The following is a 17,513-nucleotide window of genomic DNA, read 5'->3' as shown; positions in this document are numbered from 1 at the left end:
TATACAGAGATCCTAAATGCTTTCTGCCTGTGGGAAAAGACTACAAAAAAGCTAGGAAGCTTTCATGATTAGAGGTAAGCTTTTTTTTGAGGTCATTGTGAAGCTATTGCTATGGGTAAATTATTAGAGCCACACTGGGGTACCAAAACACCTAGAGGATTTGTAGGAGCATATCAAGGATGGAAGTTAGATCTCTGGTATCTCTGAACTGCCTGCCTTCAATATGGAGCTGAATTACTTTGCAAAGCTTTGTAAAATGTTAGTGGTGAGCCTCATTTTTTTTTTTTTTTATTGCAACAACCTGAAGGATCAGCCCCAAGGACAGTGGGGCAGAGGTGATGCCTTGCACAACAATATGCCTGGCTGCTCCTCTCAAGGGAGTCTTGGGGCCTTGACATTCTCCCATATCTTCTCTCGGCCATGCTGCTATCCCTGGCTACACTGATGGGCAGGAGCTAAGGCTGATTTGCCAGCATCTTGCGTTTTACTTTAGTTGTATACTGAGATTTACAGCTGACACTTGCTTTTGATCCTGGCATAGATGCTGTTGTGTTTGAAAGAGATGAACAGGTATTGTGTTCAATTTCTGTTCCCTCCCATTCCCCAAATTCTGCATCATGGTAACTGCATGTAAAGTAGAATCTCCATCTTGATAGTGAGGTATTAACACTGAAACATGGTGTGTTTTCCCTCTAAAATTTGCATTGCCTTTCCTATCAACAGCATACCCACAAAATAACTCCTGTATCAATATTTCCAGAAATGCTTTAACAAAAACATAACTCTCCAATGCTCTTAACCATAAAACCCTATCAGGGCAGCTGGTAATACACAGGATGCAGCTCAACAGGCTTATCCTACACAAAAACAAAAAAATTGAAAAGCACAAAATAAAGCCACAGTTTCATACCTGTACCTGCTTCAAACTAACTACAAATTCACTTTAATGGTGGCAGAAGTTGAGGATGTCTGTGTGGGCATGATATGATTCTGAAAAAGAGAGTAACCTGTGAGGGCTCTAATGCATCCCTGAAAACAGTAACTACCACAGAGCAATGTCTTGGTGTGTAACCTCATAGGTAGCTATCAGAATGTACCTTATGAAGTCATGGAGTTTTAATGCATCAGAAAGTCACCAACAATGGGAGGAAACCCAGGATAAAAAAACCCAACAAACAAAAAACAACCGTCATTATCTAGATTTTTTTCCTGAGGTTGTAGAGCAACTTTTCCTTTGTAGAACTGTGAAAACTGATGAAGACAGAGTAATTCCTTACAGCTCCCCTTTCCTGTCCATGCTACCCAACCAGATCGACTTGCAACATCCAGACTCTCTAAAGATATTTGTCTTAACTTCCACCAAATATTTAGTGAATGTGCCACTTAAGGAAAAATAATAATAAAAAAAATAAATATGGAGGAGGCCTTCAGAGAGCTTGAGGATGCTGGTTGCTTCCTGAAAATCCTGTCAATGTAAACTTTTCAAGAACTACGTGTGTTGGTAATAAGGGTAGTACAGAAAGGATAGCTCTGGTGATTCTCAGAATATAGTCTGGGGTTGTTTCCCATAGTCTGAGTAACCTGTAGTTCACAGTGTAGCAAAACAACAAGTTCTTTCAGGCTAAGTCCACCTGAATTTAGACAAATAATAGAGGTACCTAAACCAGCTTAATCACTCTGAATGCCTTCCATAGCACATCTCAAGAGGAGGAAATCACTAAGCCCCAGTCAGACATAGGTTTCAAAATGTTTTCCTCATTGCCTTGTTTAATAAGTAAGTCTAAGGATGCTTCTAGCTTGCATAGCTTGCTCACTTTCTTTAGGCCTGTCTTTGTAGTGCTAAATGCTTAATCTGCCAGACTATTTTATTATAAGTATCTGTAAGTGATTAGGCTTATTAATGAATGAATGTTATGTGTCTGTTAAGGGAATAAAATTGTAAAAAAAGCTCTGATTTATCTTTCCTTTTGCATTTGTTGATGATCTAGTAAAACCAATGTTATTTAGTGTGTGATCATTAGGATTTCTAGCACTCTAGATATTTTATTCTGTGATTGTGTGCATGTTAAATATCAGTGTAAAATGGTGAATAATAAATCGGGTGTCACTGTTTAAAAAAAAAAGCAAGCCAAAAGCATTTTAATTACAGCTGTTTATGTTGAAAAGGCTGAAGACCATGGAACAATGTGCTGAATGGAATGAGCAAGAATTGCCACCCTGTGCTTTGCATGTTAAAAGTAATGAGGGCAGTCCAAACAAAATTATTTGTATTCTGTCCAACTTTGGCTTCAAAACACCATACAGTTCCACAGAATAGCTTAATTGCCTGCTATCGCGTAATTGCCAGGCATGGGGAGTAATATAATTTACATGTCTGACCATGAAATGAACCAGGGAAACTGCTGGGTTTTAACAGCATGGTTTTGACTTATCGGAGCTTTAGAATTGTTACAGGCATAAATCCAGATGCTGATAGCTGTAGCAGTACCTCATGTTTTATCTTCCTGCATCCTGGCATCATAGACTTGTGACTTTTTGTGGATCCCCAAAACTGTCAAGTGGGGGGAACTGCAGGTTGTACCTGTGAGGCCTTGGTTAGGATTGGGAACGGTCTGTGCCTGGGAGTGGTGTCTATGTCTCAGTCTCTGTGGAAACAGTGAGAGAAAAGCTGGGTGTGCTTGGGAAGGTTATCTGAGTGGTGTCTTAATTCAATAAAAAAATCTAATTTTATGGAAATTTTTAACAGTGCAGTTTTAATGTCTATTTTCTATATATATTTCTATTTATATTTCTATTTTCTGGGCAGTTAACATGCAGTACAATCCTGCTATTTATTTCACTGACTTTCCCAGGATGCTCTAAATGATGAGTAGAAAGGTGTTCTCTAAGTATTTGAGTCTACTTTGGTGAGCGTATTTGTAATATGATGCTTATCTGTGTCATTTGCAGGAGGTGGTGATTCTCAAAAGTTAGAATAGCAAGCAGAGTTGGTTACATTCTTAGGTGGGACTTAACAACCTAAAGCTGTGTTTGGGAAACCAGCCTCTGCCTGGGTATACCTTCTGTCATTTAGTAGCTTTGTGTATAATTGTTGATATTCCTATGATTTCACAAGGCAGATGCATCTTCTGTTTGCTTCTAGTTATTTTGGAACAGACATGTCCTTATTGTATGATTAGTCCTTTGTTGATATTGTATTCAAATTTATACAAAGATAAATATGGGTAAGAAATAGCTGCCTCACATTGTAGTTGTTGAGAATAACTACAATTTTATTCCTTGTTGGGACACTTTTTGGTCTGAAGGAGAAATTGTATCCCATAGGACAACATGCTGTCAGTGTTTCTTTGTATCAATATTGAGCCCTTGATTTTGTCTCACTGTTCAGTTTATCCCACCCTTGTGGAGTCACCCAACCTGTGGTAACAGCCTAAGTCTTTCTCCGGTGTAACTGGATCACAAAAAGAAAGCTTGCTATTTTAGTTGTGGGACTAGACATCTTTCGGGTTTTTTGTTTTTAATTCAACACTATCAAAAAAGAACTTTTCGTGGACTGCAGCAGGTTTTGCCTTTAAGTCCCAAGTGAAAAATGCAAATTTGAGAATACTCAGAAATCCAAGATACCAACAACAACCAAACCAAAAATGGAGCAATGAGTTGTTTGGCATGGCATGAGCCTAGTGACATCTATTAAAAAACATAAGTAGCTTTCATTGCAAATACAGAAGGTTAGTTCAGATCCTCCTAGAAGCACCTTTCAGACTTGACTGTCAGTTCCCAGTCTTTGTTTCTGAACCTCAGGTTTAGGCACCTAGGGTGAAAAAACCAAAAACCAACCCCCTCAAGCCTCCCCAGCCATAGATGCCTAAATATGGATTTCTTTCTTTAGAAGCAAACTTCAGGCATCAGCTTTACAATTTTTGGCCTAAGTATAAATCAGTTACTGTAGAGTAGCATTTGTACCTTAGGTATGATGAGAAGACAGTTTAAGCTGATAGTAATATTGGTAATGACTCCACTGAATTTTGGATATATTTATTCTAAGAGAAAATAAACTTTCAATGTCATTTTATTAGAGACAGACTGCGTGAGCTAGTGTGTACCATTCCATACACTGTATCTCTTATTCTGTATGCATTAGTGAAGGCATGTTGTGAAATTATGCATTTAAAATTAAAGTGGCATTCAAATTATTCTTTATGGGGGCTTCATCTACTCAGTTATTCAGTTTATACACAATTGACTTTCAATTGCACTGAAGGAATGAATATTCCACAATGTTGTTCTCAAAAATGACAGAAAAGACACTGTCTCTTTCTCTTGCAGTTAGCAGAACTTTAATTTTCTGGCAAACAAGTCTTGTTTGCAGTTTGTCTTGTTTTATTTCCCACCTACTATGTGCAGCCTTTAAGAGAACTTTTGCAGGAGGTGTGGGGTTTTTTTTGGAGGGGGTTTAAAAGTTGTTGTATTTGCTAGGACTTAGTATTCTGACTACAGGGACCTTGTCAGTGTTATACAGGGTATTACTTTTTGAAAGCACTGAGTAGGAGGTGGATGATGATGATGAAAAATTCTTTGCTCTTTCCTTTAACTTTTCCTGGATGTGTGTAGCTGGAATTCACTAACTGTTAGCAGTGAATACTCTGTGTGGCTGCTGCGGTGTAAAAGAGGATGAGAAGAGGATGAGTAGGATCCTGCATAGGTTCATTGTCCCAAGTATTAAATAAAAAACCCAACAGTACTAGTTATTTTTAACATTATATTTTTTTTTTAAAAAAACACACCACCAAGGCAAATAAACACCTCTGTCCCCACACCTGTTAAAAGACAGATGAACAGTTACAAAGAGTGACAGCAAATTGCAAATCAATCTTGATGATTTTTTTTTTTCCCCCAACAGGTTCACAGTCAGGATGTAACCTTCTGTAAAATGGAAACCTGTGAAGAAAGATACAGATAGCAGTTGGAGTTAAAAGTAGTGGATGAATATTTCTCTTCTTAAACATCAGCATTTTAAAACGCTATGGTGATTTGGAAAGTTCTAAGAGTGAACTGCAAAGTTTTCCTCAGCTCTACCAATGGGTTTCTTAGTCATTTCTCCAAGTCATTGATGTTCAGAGATGGTGTGTGATGGGAAAAACACCATGTCTCTGTGTTTGTAGCCCCTGTTTTAAGGATTAGTTTGCTGTATTGCCGAACAGATTTCCTTTTGAAAGGCAAGGAGTGAATGTGATGGATTTATCTTCAGAGATGAACAAACATGGAAGGAATCCAGTAAGTCATAAACTAGAAGATCAAAAGAAGGTAAGATTATTTTTAATTATACTTAATTATATTTGAATCACTTGCAAATTCTTTGATTTTTAGTAAACAGGAAATTAATGTGCTTCTGAGGGTAGACTGCTATGTTCACACACTATTGCAGTACAGTGAGTTGCTGTTATGGGACTCAATTTTTTCACTGTCTAGTAATTTTCTTCTTAATACTGCTTGATTACCTGGTAATTTTGTGTCAAAAGCTCTGAATTCATCTAGCAATTTCTTTGGCAAAGCATTTACTCATGATCAGTGCTGAGTTCATGGCAGAGACCTGCTGATCCGAAGTAAGTATTTGATAATCAGCCTGTGAGACTGTTTGAGATCGTAGTCTTCTGCAGTGGATGTGTCGGTAGACCCTTCTCCCATTGTATCCTACCTGTAGTTCTGTATATTTTGGTTTTCAGATAACTTGTTGTTGTTCAGGTTTTACCTTTCAGTACCCAAGGCAGTTGAAGCATGTAAATTCATGCTTCCACAATATGGAAAATCTTTTGGAAATCCCGCTTTTGCAACAGACTGTCCAAAAAGGCTCATGTTCCCAGTTCATCTCCTTTGCTTTTTCATACTGGTCTGGAAATTTTTCTAATGCTTATTTCATAAAACTCAATTTCATGCTTTTTAATATCATTGGGTCCTCCCTTTTTTTTTACTTTATTGGTAGTTTGATTTTTCCTGAAATTTTTTTGCTATTATGTTTTGTTCTTTTAATTTTATTCTTTTAATCTGCAGTTTATTAGAAGTTCAAAACTCTGTAATACTTTTTGTACCTTGGCTCTAACGTAAGGTCTACACAAAATGGCAGCTAGCAGAGAAAGTGCATTCTGGTGTAGCGTTCTGTGGCTGTAGTACGCTTCATTCTAGGCCTTAAAATGAGATTTACTGGCCTTTTTGCATTACTGCATAGGTTCATTGAGGCTTTTAATGTCTCAATCATGCATCAGTGCAGGTTATATACTTTATTATTGCACAGGCTAATTTTAAAAAATGCTGCTGGGTTGGATCTCTTTTCAAATTTTGGTTTGAAAGCTGCTGGCTAAGGTTTTAAATAACTTTCAACTTGTTTCAGAAAAATACAAATTGGGAGATATTTATCCCAATTTAATACAATAATATTGCAGGCAACATAAATGAAAGAATTTTAAGACCTAGAAAATCAAATACTTGGTTTTAGTGCCTCTGAGATTTGTTATGTGTTAATCTAAGTCATTCAGTCACAGCCAATAGCCTTTAAAGTGCAGAGGATTGCTGGAAATATACCATGATAACACATGATGAAACGATTGCAATGTATATTCAGCTTTTGAGTGCAATTTTTGTAATGAAAGAGATACAGAGGTATGTGATAGGAGATAACTGCTTTAGAGCATGGGACTTTCTTCAACTTCTAGTTCCTACTTTTCTGTGGCACAAAAAAAGGCTGAGAAATATTAGCATTAATCTCACCATCCAGTGAACTTTTTTCTGAACCATTACTCTGTGATCTGGAATAGAGTATGCTCAAGTACCCTTTTCCCCCCACCCCCCTCTTATTTCAAAAGGATTTTTTCCCCTTCATGTCTAAAACCTGCAGATTCACTTCTAGAGACTGAGTCTTCAGATTGCTTAGGAGGAGAAAGTTTGTTTCAAAGAGGATCTGTTGTACCTCAAGGTCAAATGTTTTCTTTGAGCTGGTCTGTGGATATTTTATCCAGCTGTAGAACTATGCAACAACCACCAAAGTCTCTGCTGCTTCTAAAAGACTCTGCTCCTGTGGTGTGGTTGAAGCTGAAGAAGTAAATGTGATGATAATACACTGGTTAGTTTTCATTACATTCAGGGATCCTTACTAGTAATTTAATATCACTGATATGCTAGTATCAAGTTCATTATAGAAGGCTAATATTTCAATAAAGGAAGGCTTTAAAAGTGATGGGGAAACACAAGCAGTAGTAGCAATTTGGCTATCTCTTTATGCTACATTGATTGTAAAGCAAATTTTGAAATATGTTAGAAGGAGTGAGTGAAATAAAAATGGACCAATTTAGGAAATATTAGTTGATTTACTGGCTGACATAGAGCACCACTAAGGCATCTATCTGAATCAGACCAGGCAGAAGTCAAGCTGAATTGTTGTATAAATAACGTTGTATAAATAAATGAAAAATTCTGTGTTCTGGGAAGACTCAGCTGTTCTGTTGCTGCAGAATGTATCATCGCTGGACTGTTGTATGCATAAGGAGATTTAGGAAAAATGGAGAAAATCTTCATGTTAAGGATATAAAATTTCTTGGGTAGTTTTAAAAAGGCAGACTGTGCTTTGGCATTTAGCTTTTCTAATACTTTCATAACTATGCTATATAGTTACTTTCTTATGATCTGGATTTAGGCCTTGACAACTATGTTTATATAATTTTCATGTTATCATGTCTGTAGGACACTCAGATACGCTCCTTATCTCAAAACCCATCAAATGCTATCACCTGCATTTTAAAGAGGTGCATACTTTTTTTATGGTTGCAGAACTATCAAGCTCCTTAACCTTTCTGTAGCTGCAAGATGCGAAGATCGGTTTACTGATTTCTGGCAGTAGTCTATGTTTGTGGGACTGGAGGTTTCTCGGGGCTAATACTCAGGTGTTTGAACCTCTTGAGTTCAAAATGAGGCTCAGGCACAAAGTGAGAGCTTTTGGTAGCTGTGTGGAACCAGTAAGTTCAATTTCTGTAGCTCAAGTGTTGCGAAAGGGAGGGAGGCAGACCAACAGAAGGCGGTGCAGAGAGGTAAAAGATCTTAGAAAGATCATTGTAATCAGTTAATTTGACCTCCTACAGAAAAGAGGCATAGGACTTCTCTCTACAAATTCTTCTAGCTGGGTACAAAGCCTAAAGAAGTTGGTAATGAGCTGGAATGGGCAGTTCTGGGATGTCCATCAGCGTTATCTGCTTGAGGGACTGTGTGTCCATAGTATCTCTGTCCAAAATGTGTTGTTCTTTCTTCCATGCTGTAGGTGCCAGGCATACAGCTCCATCCATGTAGAGATTTCAGGTTAAATTGTGTGCTTCTGCATCTCTGTCATTCCCAGTGTACTGTAATTTTTTGTTTTAGAAGTATGATCATATTCAAGGTTTTAGGACATAAATGCCAGTAAGTAGCAAATGCTTGTATACCCATTTACAATATGGTATGCATGGTTCATTATTTTAGTGCATGGTAAATGGTAGAGAGCAGTATGAACTAGTTTGAATAACAGGTTTCTATATGCAACTTGTTGCAAATAAGTTTTGAGACTGGCTTATCAATCTGTATTTCATCATTCAGCAGGGTTCTTCAGTTTTCAAAATCAGCATAAAAATTTGTAATCTGCTGCCACATGCATGGTTTGTGCTAGTCAAATTGTAAAATGCATATGTAAAATTTCCTGACTACTCCAGGCGTTTAATTGTAATGTTTCCCCCCACAAGAAAGTCCCATTGTGGCCATTTCTCTGACAGACTGGAAAGGTTACTTGGTATCTTTCGAAAAACACCTGCTTGCCTCAGGAAGGCAAAGCCAAGCCTTGCAGCCGTGACCTTCTTAAAGTCTAGAGACTGGGGTGGGAGCCCAAGAGCGGCTTCACTGTAAGTGTATTGCATAAGTGTGAGGCAACATGCTGGCAGACTGCATAGGTTGCAATACCCTCCAGTATCATTTATGTACTTGACCCTGTGTAAACCTATAAAATTTTCAGAACTATAGTAATGTACAAAATACTTCCCAGTATGATAGTACGTAGTCCCTTAAAGGTTTGGCATATCTGCCTTATCTGCTAATTTACTACTTTCTGTTCCACAGTGTCTAGGGTGTTTCAGAGAAGCTCAGAGTCCCTATCCTCGCTCACACCAAAAGATGTGCACCTAGATTTGAAATCCATCATGCAGAATACGGTAGTAGTAATGTTCTTGGTGGAATTGCTACTTTCCAAAAGAGGAATCTTTGCACTCTGTGGTGTTTTAACCCCAGCCAGCAACCAAGCACCATGCAGCCGCTTGCTCGCTGCCCCTCCCCCCCCAAGGGATGGGGAGAATTGCAAAGGAATGTAAAAGTCAAGGGTTGAGATAAGAACCATTTAATCATTGAAAATAAAATAAAAATGAAATAAATCCCACCAATAATAACAATGACAGTTATTATGAAAAAGAGGGAGAGGGTGGAGGAATGAAGTCTGAAGGGAAGGGAGGAAGGAAAACAAGTGATGCACAATACAGCTGCTCAGCACCTGCTGACCAATGCCCAGCCAGTCCCTGAGCAGTGAGCAGCAGGCCCCAGCCAACCCACTCCCCTGTTTATATACTCAGCATGATGTCCCGTGGTATGGAATATCCCTTTGGCCAGTTCAGGTCAGCTGCCCTGGCTGCGTCCCCTCACAGTTTCTTGTGCCCCTCCAGCCTTCTTGCTGGCACGACCTGAGAAACTGAAAAGTCCTTGACTTAGTATAAACATTACCTAGCAACTACTAAAACCATCAGTGTGCTATCAACACTGTTCTTACACCAAATCTCAAAGACAGCACTGCACTAGTTACTAAGAAGAAAATTAACTCTATCCCAGCTGAAACCAGGACACACCCCCACTGACACCATTGACATATGGCTTGGAGTTCTGCACGCACAAAATGGTCACAGGGATAGTTTTTCATCACATTTTCTTTTAAAGTCTTTCAACCAAAGGCCTCGGTCCTTGTGTTCAGAGGCTGATCCAAGCTAAATGACAATGAAGGAGAGTTTTCAGTACTTCACCATCACATATACACAGACACCACTCCCCCCACCCCCATTTTTAAATATGAGAAAGGGCAAGGATCTCAGTTGCTTTCAGAACAGATGGCATTATTTTCTTCAGTCTTTCTTTTTGTAGGCAGATGAGCCACTGAACACAGAGGGATTTTTAATAGACACCAAGACAGTATTACTAGGCAATAATTAAATGTACTTAATAAGCAGAAATACCAAACAAGCCTTGCCAATTGTTGGATGTTTTGCTGGTCTCCCCAGTAGCCATTTGGAGATTAACTAACCGTCCAATAATCAGTCACTTTTTGCTTGACAGTGTAAAATAGTAGTTTGCTGTCAAAAGCATCAGACAGTCTTGATAGGCAAGCTTTTAAAAATGAGATCAAGAGAGAAGGTTTGGAAGGGACAGATGAAATGGGAGGAATCAGCATGTGTATCACATTGTTCCTCCATTCCCTACCTGCTTGGTCTTAGTTGATATTCAATACATGGAGCATTTTGGGAAAATCAGATGTCATTGTCATGAGGTAGTTGGGCCAGGAGCACAATTTGTTCTTGCAAACATGCTCATACTGCTGTGTCTATGCTTCCAATTTTCACATATCGGTTCTCATTTTTATGACTAATTCTGTAGTCACCCAACACCTGTTTTTAAAAATAATGGCATGAAAGACTGGTTAGGCCAGGGTTGTTGCTATTCTTATTTAATAGATCATTTTAATTTGAAGGCCAAGGATCCGGATGATGTTTCTTGTTATCTCAACAAAAAGTTGATTTCTCCTATTCTGTTTTTATTTTTCCCTCTGAGGCCACTCTAAATGAGCTTTCTCTCCCTCCCCCTCTACCCATCCTAGTCCCTTCTACACTTATATACATATATGTGTATGTTCTGTGTGGGTTTTGTCCATCTGCCCATCTGCGTCTCTGTCAGGGGATGCTTTGCAAACAACTGGAGGTCTGAAGATCTGGTGAAGAGTCAGAGACTTAAGCTCAGTGTTCACTATTATCCCTTATCTCACAACAGCTGGCAGGTTTTTTCTTTCAGAACTTATATTTAGTGTTTTAACCAAAACAAGTGGGGTGAGGGGATAGTGACGGGTCTTCAGGGCTGAGGGAAGAGGTTTGTTCTCTTTTTGTTTTGCTTCTGTTTTTTATTTGATACCTTTGAATTAGGCAGAGTTAGGAAAAGCCCACCCACCTGATGAGAAGAAATAGGCTGGGGGTATAAAACTAGCGTTACTTCCCAAATTCTTTGTTATGTCACCCTATCATATATTACTTCTGTCTTTCCCTTAAGCTGTCTCCCTCTGTGCTCCATGAATTTTCTGTTTCAAAATTTATGCTAGGAAGACTTGAATTATTTCCCTCTCTGCCAAACCTCCCTGGGGCCCCACCACCTGACTCCTCTCACTTGCTGAAATTGTTCCATGTGCTTTGCTAGTGCAGTTGTTCCAATAAAAAAAACCAAAACAACAAAACACCCAACAAAAACAACCTTTACAGGCTCACTAAATGGTGTTAAATATAATCTAATGAAATGTGAATCCCATATTTAATAATTCGTGAAGTAAATTCATGTCCTCTGCTGCATGTTTACAGGGTTCTTTCCTCCTGTTAAAGAACCATGATGGAAATAAGATAGTACACATTTCTTTTTTGTACTTTTTCATTGCCATCTGAAAGGCACTGTCTACAACAAAGGCTCAATTTACAGAGCAGTGGTGCACTAAAACAGCTGAGAAATTAAATACTAATTGTTGGGTTTTTTTAAATACTGACTGGCTGTATTTTATATTTCAGTAATACGCCTTGGTTCCTTAGCCAGTTACTTTTCTTTCCACTTAACAGTAGCAGCTTAAAGATAATGTGAATATATGCCTGGTAACTGAATAAAACTTGTTTAAGAATACCAGGTAAAAGTTGTACGGGATGTTATCGCTGTCTGGTTGGAAGAAGTTCAGCTGCTTTGCACTTACTTGTGCTGGTAGATTTTTGCATAACCACATAGCTGAAATAAATACTATTTTGTATGTACATATACGACCTGGTTTTGGATATATACTACACAGTAGAGTGAAAGGAAGAACAAAGCTTTTCACTTGGGTTAATAATACACCACCCTCCACACCTTGCTCCAGGAAAGGTAGTACTATTGATTACTTGCCTTGGTCTTACTACTAAAGGTACAGTTTCCAATTTCTACCAATTACATTGCTATTAGTAAATATGCAAATGTAGATTTAAGTGTCTCATCTCAAATGGTCTTACCTAGTTTGGAATGAGATACAAGGGCTAAGAAGCGGAAAACAGTGACATCTATAAAGATACAGTTTGCTCTAGGACACCTTGATGGTTACAAACTATCTGCAAGGTTTTCACTTGTCTATTAGAACAGGGGAGAAAAAAAGAAGACTAGAGGCTTCCCACCATAAATCCTGGTTTTTGATTGCTGTCGCTCCTAGCTTTTTCAAAGAAACCTCGTTAGCCTTAGTACATAGAACAATTTAAGTGATAATATATAGCTAGGGTAGTAAATAAAGTCATGTGGATTTCTTTTTTGTTATTTCTCTGCAGTGGCATGGTAAAATAAGGAAAACACTATAACTGTTATTTAGTATTTTCCTGCTCTTACTGTTGTTATTTTTAAAAAGTGTTACTGAATAATATCTGCTTAGCTGCTCTTGTCTTGAAATCCTCATCCGGGAAAATCTTCTGCATGTCAAGGATGAAATATAGATTAGGAAAGGGTTGGGCTGCCAAAATAATACACAACCTTGTCCTGTCTTGTCTTTTCCCTCCATAAAAGGAGCACAAGCTTGAAAAGCAGTTGCATAGAGCACTGTACAGTGGGGAATATGAACTGAGGCTTCTAGGTGATCCTTGTCTTGCAGTGTGACATTGTTCTGGGATTTTTATCACCAAACTTAATGAAGATCATATCTTTTGAAAGACTTGTTGAGGTTTTTGCAGTTTGAAATCTGATCTTTGTAATAGGGATGGTCCCATAATAAGTGTATTAGGAGTCAACTATCCTGCTGACTTTTTAAAGTATTTTCTTAAATCTTGTGGATGATCCTGTATCAAACTGCATTCAGAGTAAATGCCTATTATTTTCTTGTCTCCCTTCTCTTGAACTTTGAAATTCCCATGGGATTCTTTTCTATGCTGAGCAGGTTCCATACAACAACAACTGAAAAGAGAATAGCCAGGATTCCTCCCAAAATATTGGGAAGAATTAAGTAAAAATAACCTGAACTCCTGATAACCCCCGTTGTAGACTAGGCTTGAATGCCTGAAAGAAAAAAAAAAAAAATAAATCACTAGATCAATGTTGACATGGATGTAACCAAAGACACTTCTTTTTCATTTTGACAATTGTTCTACTTCTACATTAAGTGAAAGGTACTTCTGTGTTTACAAAGGAGTTGGGAAAACTTGGTTTTGCCACATTTGCATTGAGGTAGTTTCTCTGAATCACTTTGTATTGTTGCTTTGAGATTTTAACTAGATCCTAAACTCAGGTCAAGTACTTTGCATCTTCCTGGTTATCTCTGCAGTCTTGCGGTACAAGTAAAGCATTACAGCTGTTGTTGAATCTGTGTCCTGGATGGAAGTCCTACCTATCTGCCTCTCTAATTCCTCTGAAATGATAATTATTGAAACTGGAAGAAGCATCTGCTGCTGGTCCTATATCAGTAGCAGTAAACCAGTGATGGAACATACTGCAGTGTGCCTTTGTGAGAAAGATATAAAGACATTTATAAGACTGCATTTTGTAAATGCTAAAGCAAGAAGTCTATTGTGATACTGTATTGTGTGTCTGCTTGTAGAGCAGAGTTGTTAACTTTTTAAACTCATTCTAGATAGGTCTAGCCTTAAGCAACATAGGAGAGGACAGCCCTGCCTGGTACTGTGGCTTTTAGCTTCTGAATAGACACATCTGATGGAATCACTGAATGATTATCAACAACAATCAATAGTCCCAAATTAAACCAGATCTTGTTCTCTTAGATACAAATATGCACTCTGAATAAAGAGGATGAGAAAGGGTTGTAAAAATGCAAAAATGATGCACAGAAAAGTTTAAAGCCTAGCTTCTACAAATTAGTTTTCTAGGATTCCTACATAATTACTAAAGGAAATGCATGTGGGGAAAAAACCTCCCCAAAACTGCAGAATTAGAGTCAAGGTACATTGCTGAGGTCTCATTAGTTTGTCACATGAGTTTCATAATGCAGACAACCCTTAAATGTGAATCTCTGGCATCTGGATATTGTACCAGAATGGAAGACAGCTTTGTTATACCTTAGTCTGAAGTGTCAGTGTTCATTGGCACTGCATTCCAATGGAAGAATACTGCTGGGAGATGCCTCGCTTTTATTTTTATAATGCCTAGGTATTGGTATTAGCCCAGTGCTGAAGTGCAAAAGAATGTGAAGGCAGGGAAGAGCTCTAGAAATTGTTATAGTATTCTTTTTAGTGCAAACTTACTTCCTTTCACAGTTGATTATCAAAAACATGAATATCCATTTTGTTTTGAATATAAGTGTATATATATACAGACTAACATAGTTACATTGTATGTTTTCTGCATGTAAATGAGCAAAGCTGTGCTAGAAGAAAAGGTTAATAGAGCTGCTGAATTTAATATTAATGTTTCCTTTATTTCACAGCTGTGTTTTTGGTGTTGCTTGTTTTCTGGAAGTGGGTTTTGGGTTTTTTTGGTTTTTTGTTTGTTTTTTTTGAGGAGGTGGGTTTTTTGTGGGTTTTTTGTTTGTTCTTTTTTTAGACATCAGTATATCCAACTGCTAGTGAAGTGAATTCTAGAATGATATAATTCATTTGAGGGGTTTTTGTAGTATGTTAAGATGGAATAAAATTGTACCTCAGTAGACACTGCTGTAGGCAAAATCCATATGTTTTTTTTAATATTAAAAGTCCTTGATGTCTTCTAGAATTGTCAAGATCTGGTATGGAAATTTCCCTTAATGGCACTTTTACCTGAGTGACCAAATGTAGGTTTTGTCAGGGAAAGGGACAGCTCCTGGCATCCAGGGCTTTATTTGAAGGTATGTAGCAAAGCAGTTGTTCCAGTTCAAAATTTATTATTCTTGAAGGAAAAATAAACCTGTAGTTGAAATGCAAGTCAGCAGGCTGTCTTTATAAGTTAGGCTCTTGATATTATTTTTCTTTTGTCTGTTTCTCCTTTCTTGTTGCTATTGTTGTTTTCTCCTTTCTCTGTCAGTTTTTTTGTCATGTTTCTTCTATTCTTTCTGCATGTTTGTAGCCTTCTGTATGTTTGTTTTTCATTTTCCTTCTCCTTTGCTCAGATTAACCCAGCTTATTGGGTTTTTTAATGTGACTGCATATACAAACACACAGATAACTGTGGGTTTAAATATGCATATCTACATGTATGTACAAGTATTTTGAGTGGGTGCTTGCATATAAGCATGTAATATGGACAACGATGCATAGGCCAATCCCAAGTGTAATTGTATTAAAATGTTTTTCTTTCTCCATATTCCATTTGTTTCTTGTTTTTTTTTTTTTACACCCCCCCCCCCCCCCAGAAAACAGTATTCTTAGTTCAGGGTCTCTGTCACCCTGTGCGCATGTCTGTGCAGTGCTTTCACTTGTCTGTAACTAGGGCCCTTGAGTCTTTTAAAAGCAGTAGTAATTGCATGATTTTAATGTTTTATTTTAAGTTGGAAATTTTTTTAAATGTGCATTTTTTAGATTTTGTTGTGAGAAATTTGTGTGTTTATATCTTTCCTCTTATATAGACTGTCAGTGTGCTCCATGTCAGTCAGAAACATGGAAGTTTCTCTTTGCTTTCAATAAGAGGTGCAGCCTTAAAATTCTGTCAGTCCCCATATCATCTGACTGACATGGTGCAAATGTCCCTCTTTACCTGAATCCCTAAACTGATGCCAGTAATAAGTTGCATGGTAAGTCTATGATGGGGTATTGTTACTCATAAGTATGGCGGAGGCATTTTACCAATAAAAGAGGACTAGGGGGAAGCTGCCAATAATTTATTTTTAAATTGCCTGATGTAAACACTCTGTAATTTGTCATTTGGAGGGGATAATTTCCAGGAGGTATTCTTTTGGCTTTATTGCAGAGGTCAGGTGACTTTGAATTTATTGTTGACGTCATAAATGAGAATCAAGGGGACTACAATACACAAGCACATAGTGATTCAACATCATAATCTCTAGAATGCTGGGAAGTATACATAAAGCAGTAATAAATGGGGTCCCCAATGATGGGCATAATTTAAAACCAGCTTTTACATATGGTTAGTACAAGATATGCTCTGATATCTTGAATGTATTTCTTACTTGATGTTTAGTCATTGATGTACATACTGATTTCTTGATGGTGATATTTTTACATTTTTTTCTTTTAAATATGTTGACTTCTTAAACAGAAGTTACCTTAGACACCTACCATTTTTAATGCTGTTGAGGCAGCAGTTCAATATTGAAGCCAAAATTCTGGAAGATGGTTATTTAGCTTGCCTGAACCCACTCTGTATTTGGAGTGGAACAGTTACTTCTATGCCAAACACCATCTCTATCTGTAAGTTTATGCAATAGCTTATTAATTATATAAATATGCCTATTGCTATATGACAGCTGCTGCTGTATCGCTTTTGGGAAGGATGACATAAGTAGAAGTTGAGGCAGAAAAGCTAAAGGTCTGATTCTCTTCTAGCTTTGTCAATTCTCTTTGTACCCTCAGGGAAGCAGCTTAAACTCAGTTTTAGCCACCTGTAAAATTAAAAGATTTTCTGAATCATTGATTTCTCTCAGAGCATTAAGATCCTCAGATTGAAGGTCAAATATATTTGCCTAGTGTTTAAAATAAATACACTGCACTCATGGCTATTTATTTGCATCGTGTCAGAGACAGGAGTCTGTCATGGATCAGGATACAGTTGTGCTGCTGCTGTAGGAATACAGTAAAAAAGACTGTCTGGCTTAAAGACCTTATGATTTGCTTGTTGTTTCCCTTGATTCCACTTTTGTATTTAGTCCCTAAAAGTGGAACATGCCTTTATGTTGGTAGAATGTGATCTCCTATATGAAACCAGCTATCACTTGGAAACAAAGCTGTACTGTGTATGAGAGGAGGGAGAGGTTTGTGTACACACAGGAAGGAATACACCGGCTTTTTCTTTCTGTCATGCTCACCAAAAACTTATATATGCCATAGCTATTACTGCATTGTGTCCATATTTTACTCTGATTTCCTGATTTTTCTTCATCATAGTAATCTAAACATGTTCTCAGGATTATAGGAGCCCTTTTGGCTGTGCATTACACAGAGTAATGCATTCTTAATTCATTCCATTTAGGTGGTAGCTAAAGTAGATGGCACTTTCTTGTCATTGTCATCTGCCACATGACTACTACTTACAATACCACTTACTCTTTCTAT

At 37.7% G+C, this 17,513-nt stretch overlaps 1 protein-coding gene across 1 annotated transcript in view; it reads left to right on the top strand.

Moving 5' to 3' along the window:
• Window positions 1-4,940: 4,940 nt before the first annotated feature.
• The window catches only part of NAV3 (neuron navigator 3), a 414,503-nt gene continuing 401,930 nt past the window's right edge, over window positions 4,941-17,513 (top strand). The window contains exon 1 of the mRNA XM_056340408.1: window positions 4,941-5,304. Coding sequence (XP_056196383.1) covers window positions 5,233-5,304 — 72 coding nt within the window. The 5' untranslated portion in view covers window positions 4,941-5,232. The remainder of the gene's footprint in view (window positions 5,305-17,513) is intronic.

Source organism: Falco biarmicus, chromosome 5 (genome assembly GCF_023638135.1).
Source record: "Falco biarmicus isolate bFalBia1 chromosome 5, bFalBia1.pri, whole genome shotgun sequence".
Taxonomy (NCBI): Eukaryota; Metazoa; Chordata; class Aves; order Falconiformes; family Falconidae; genus Falco; species Falco biarmicus.
Note: the sequence above shows the minus strand (reverse complement) of the source record. Positions and strands in the feature narration are given on the sequence as shown.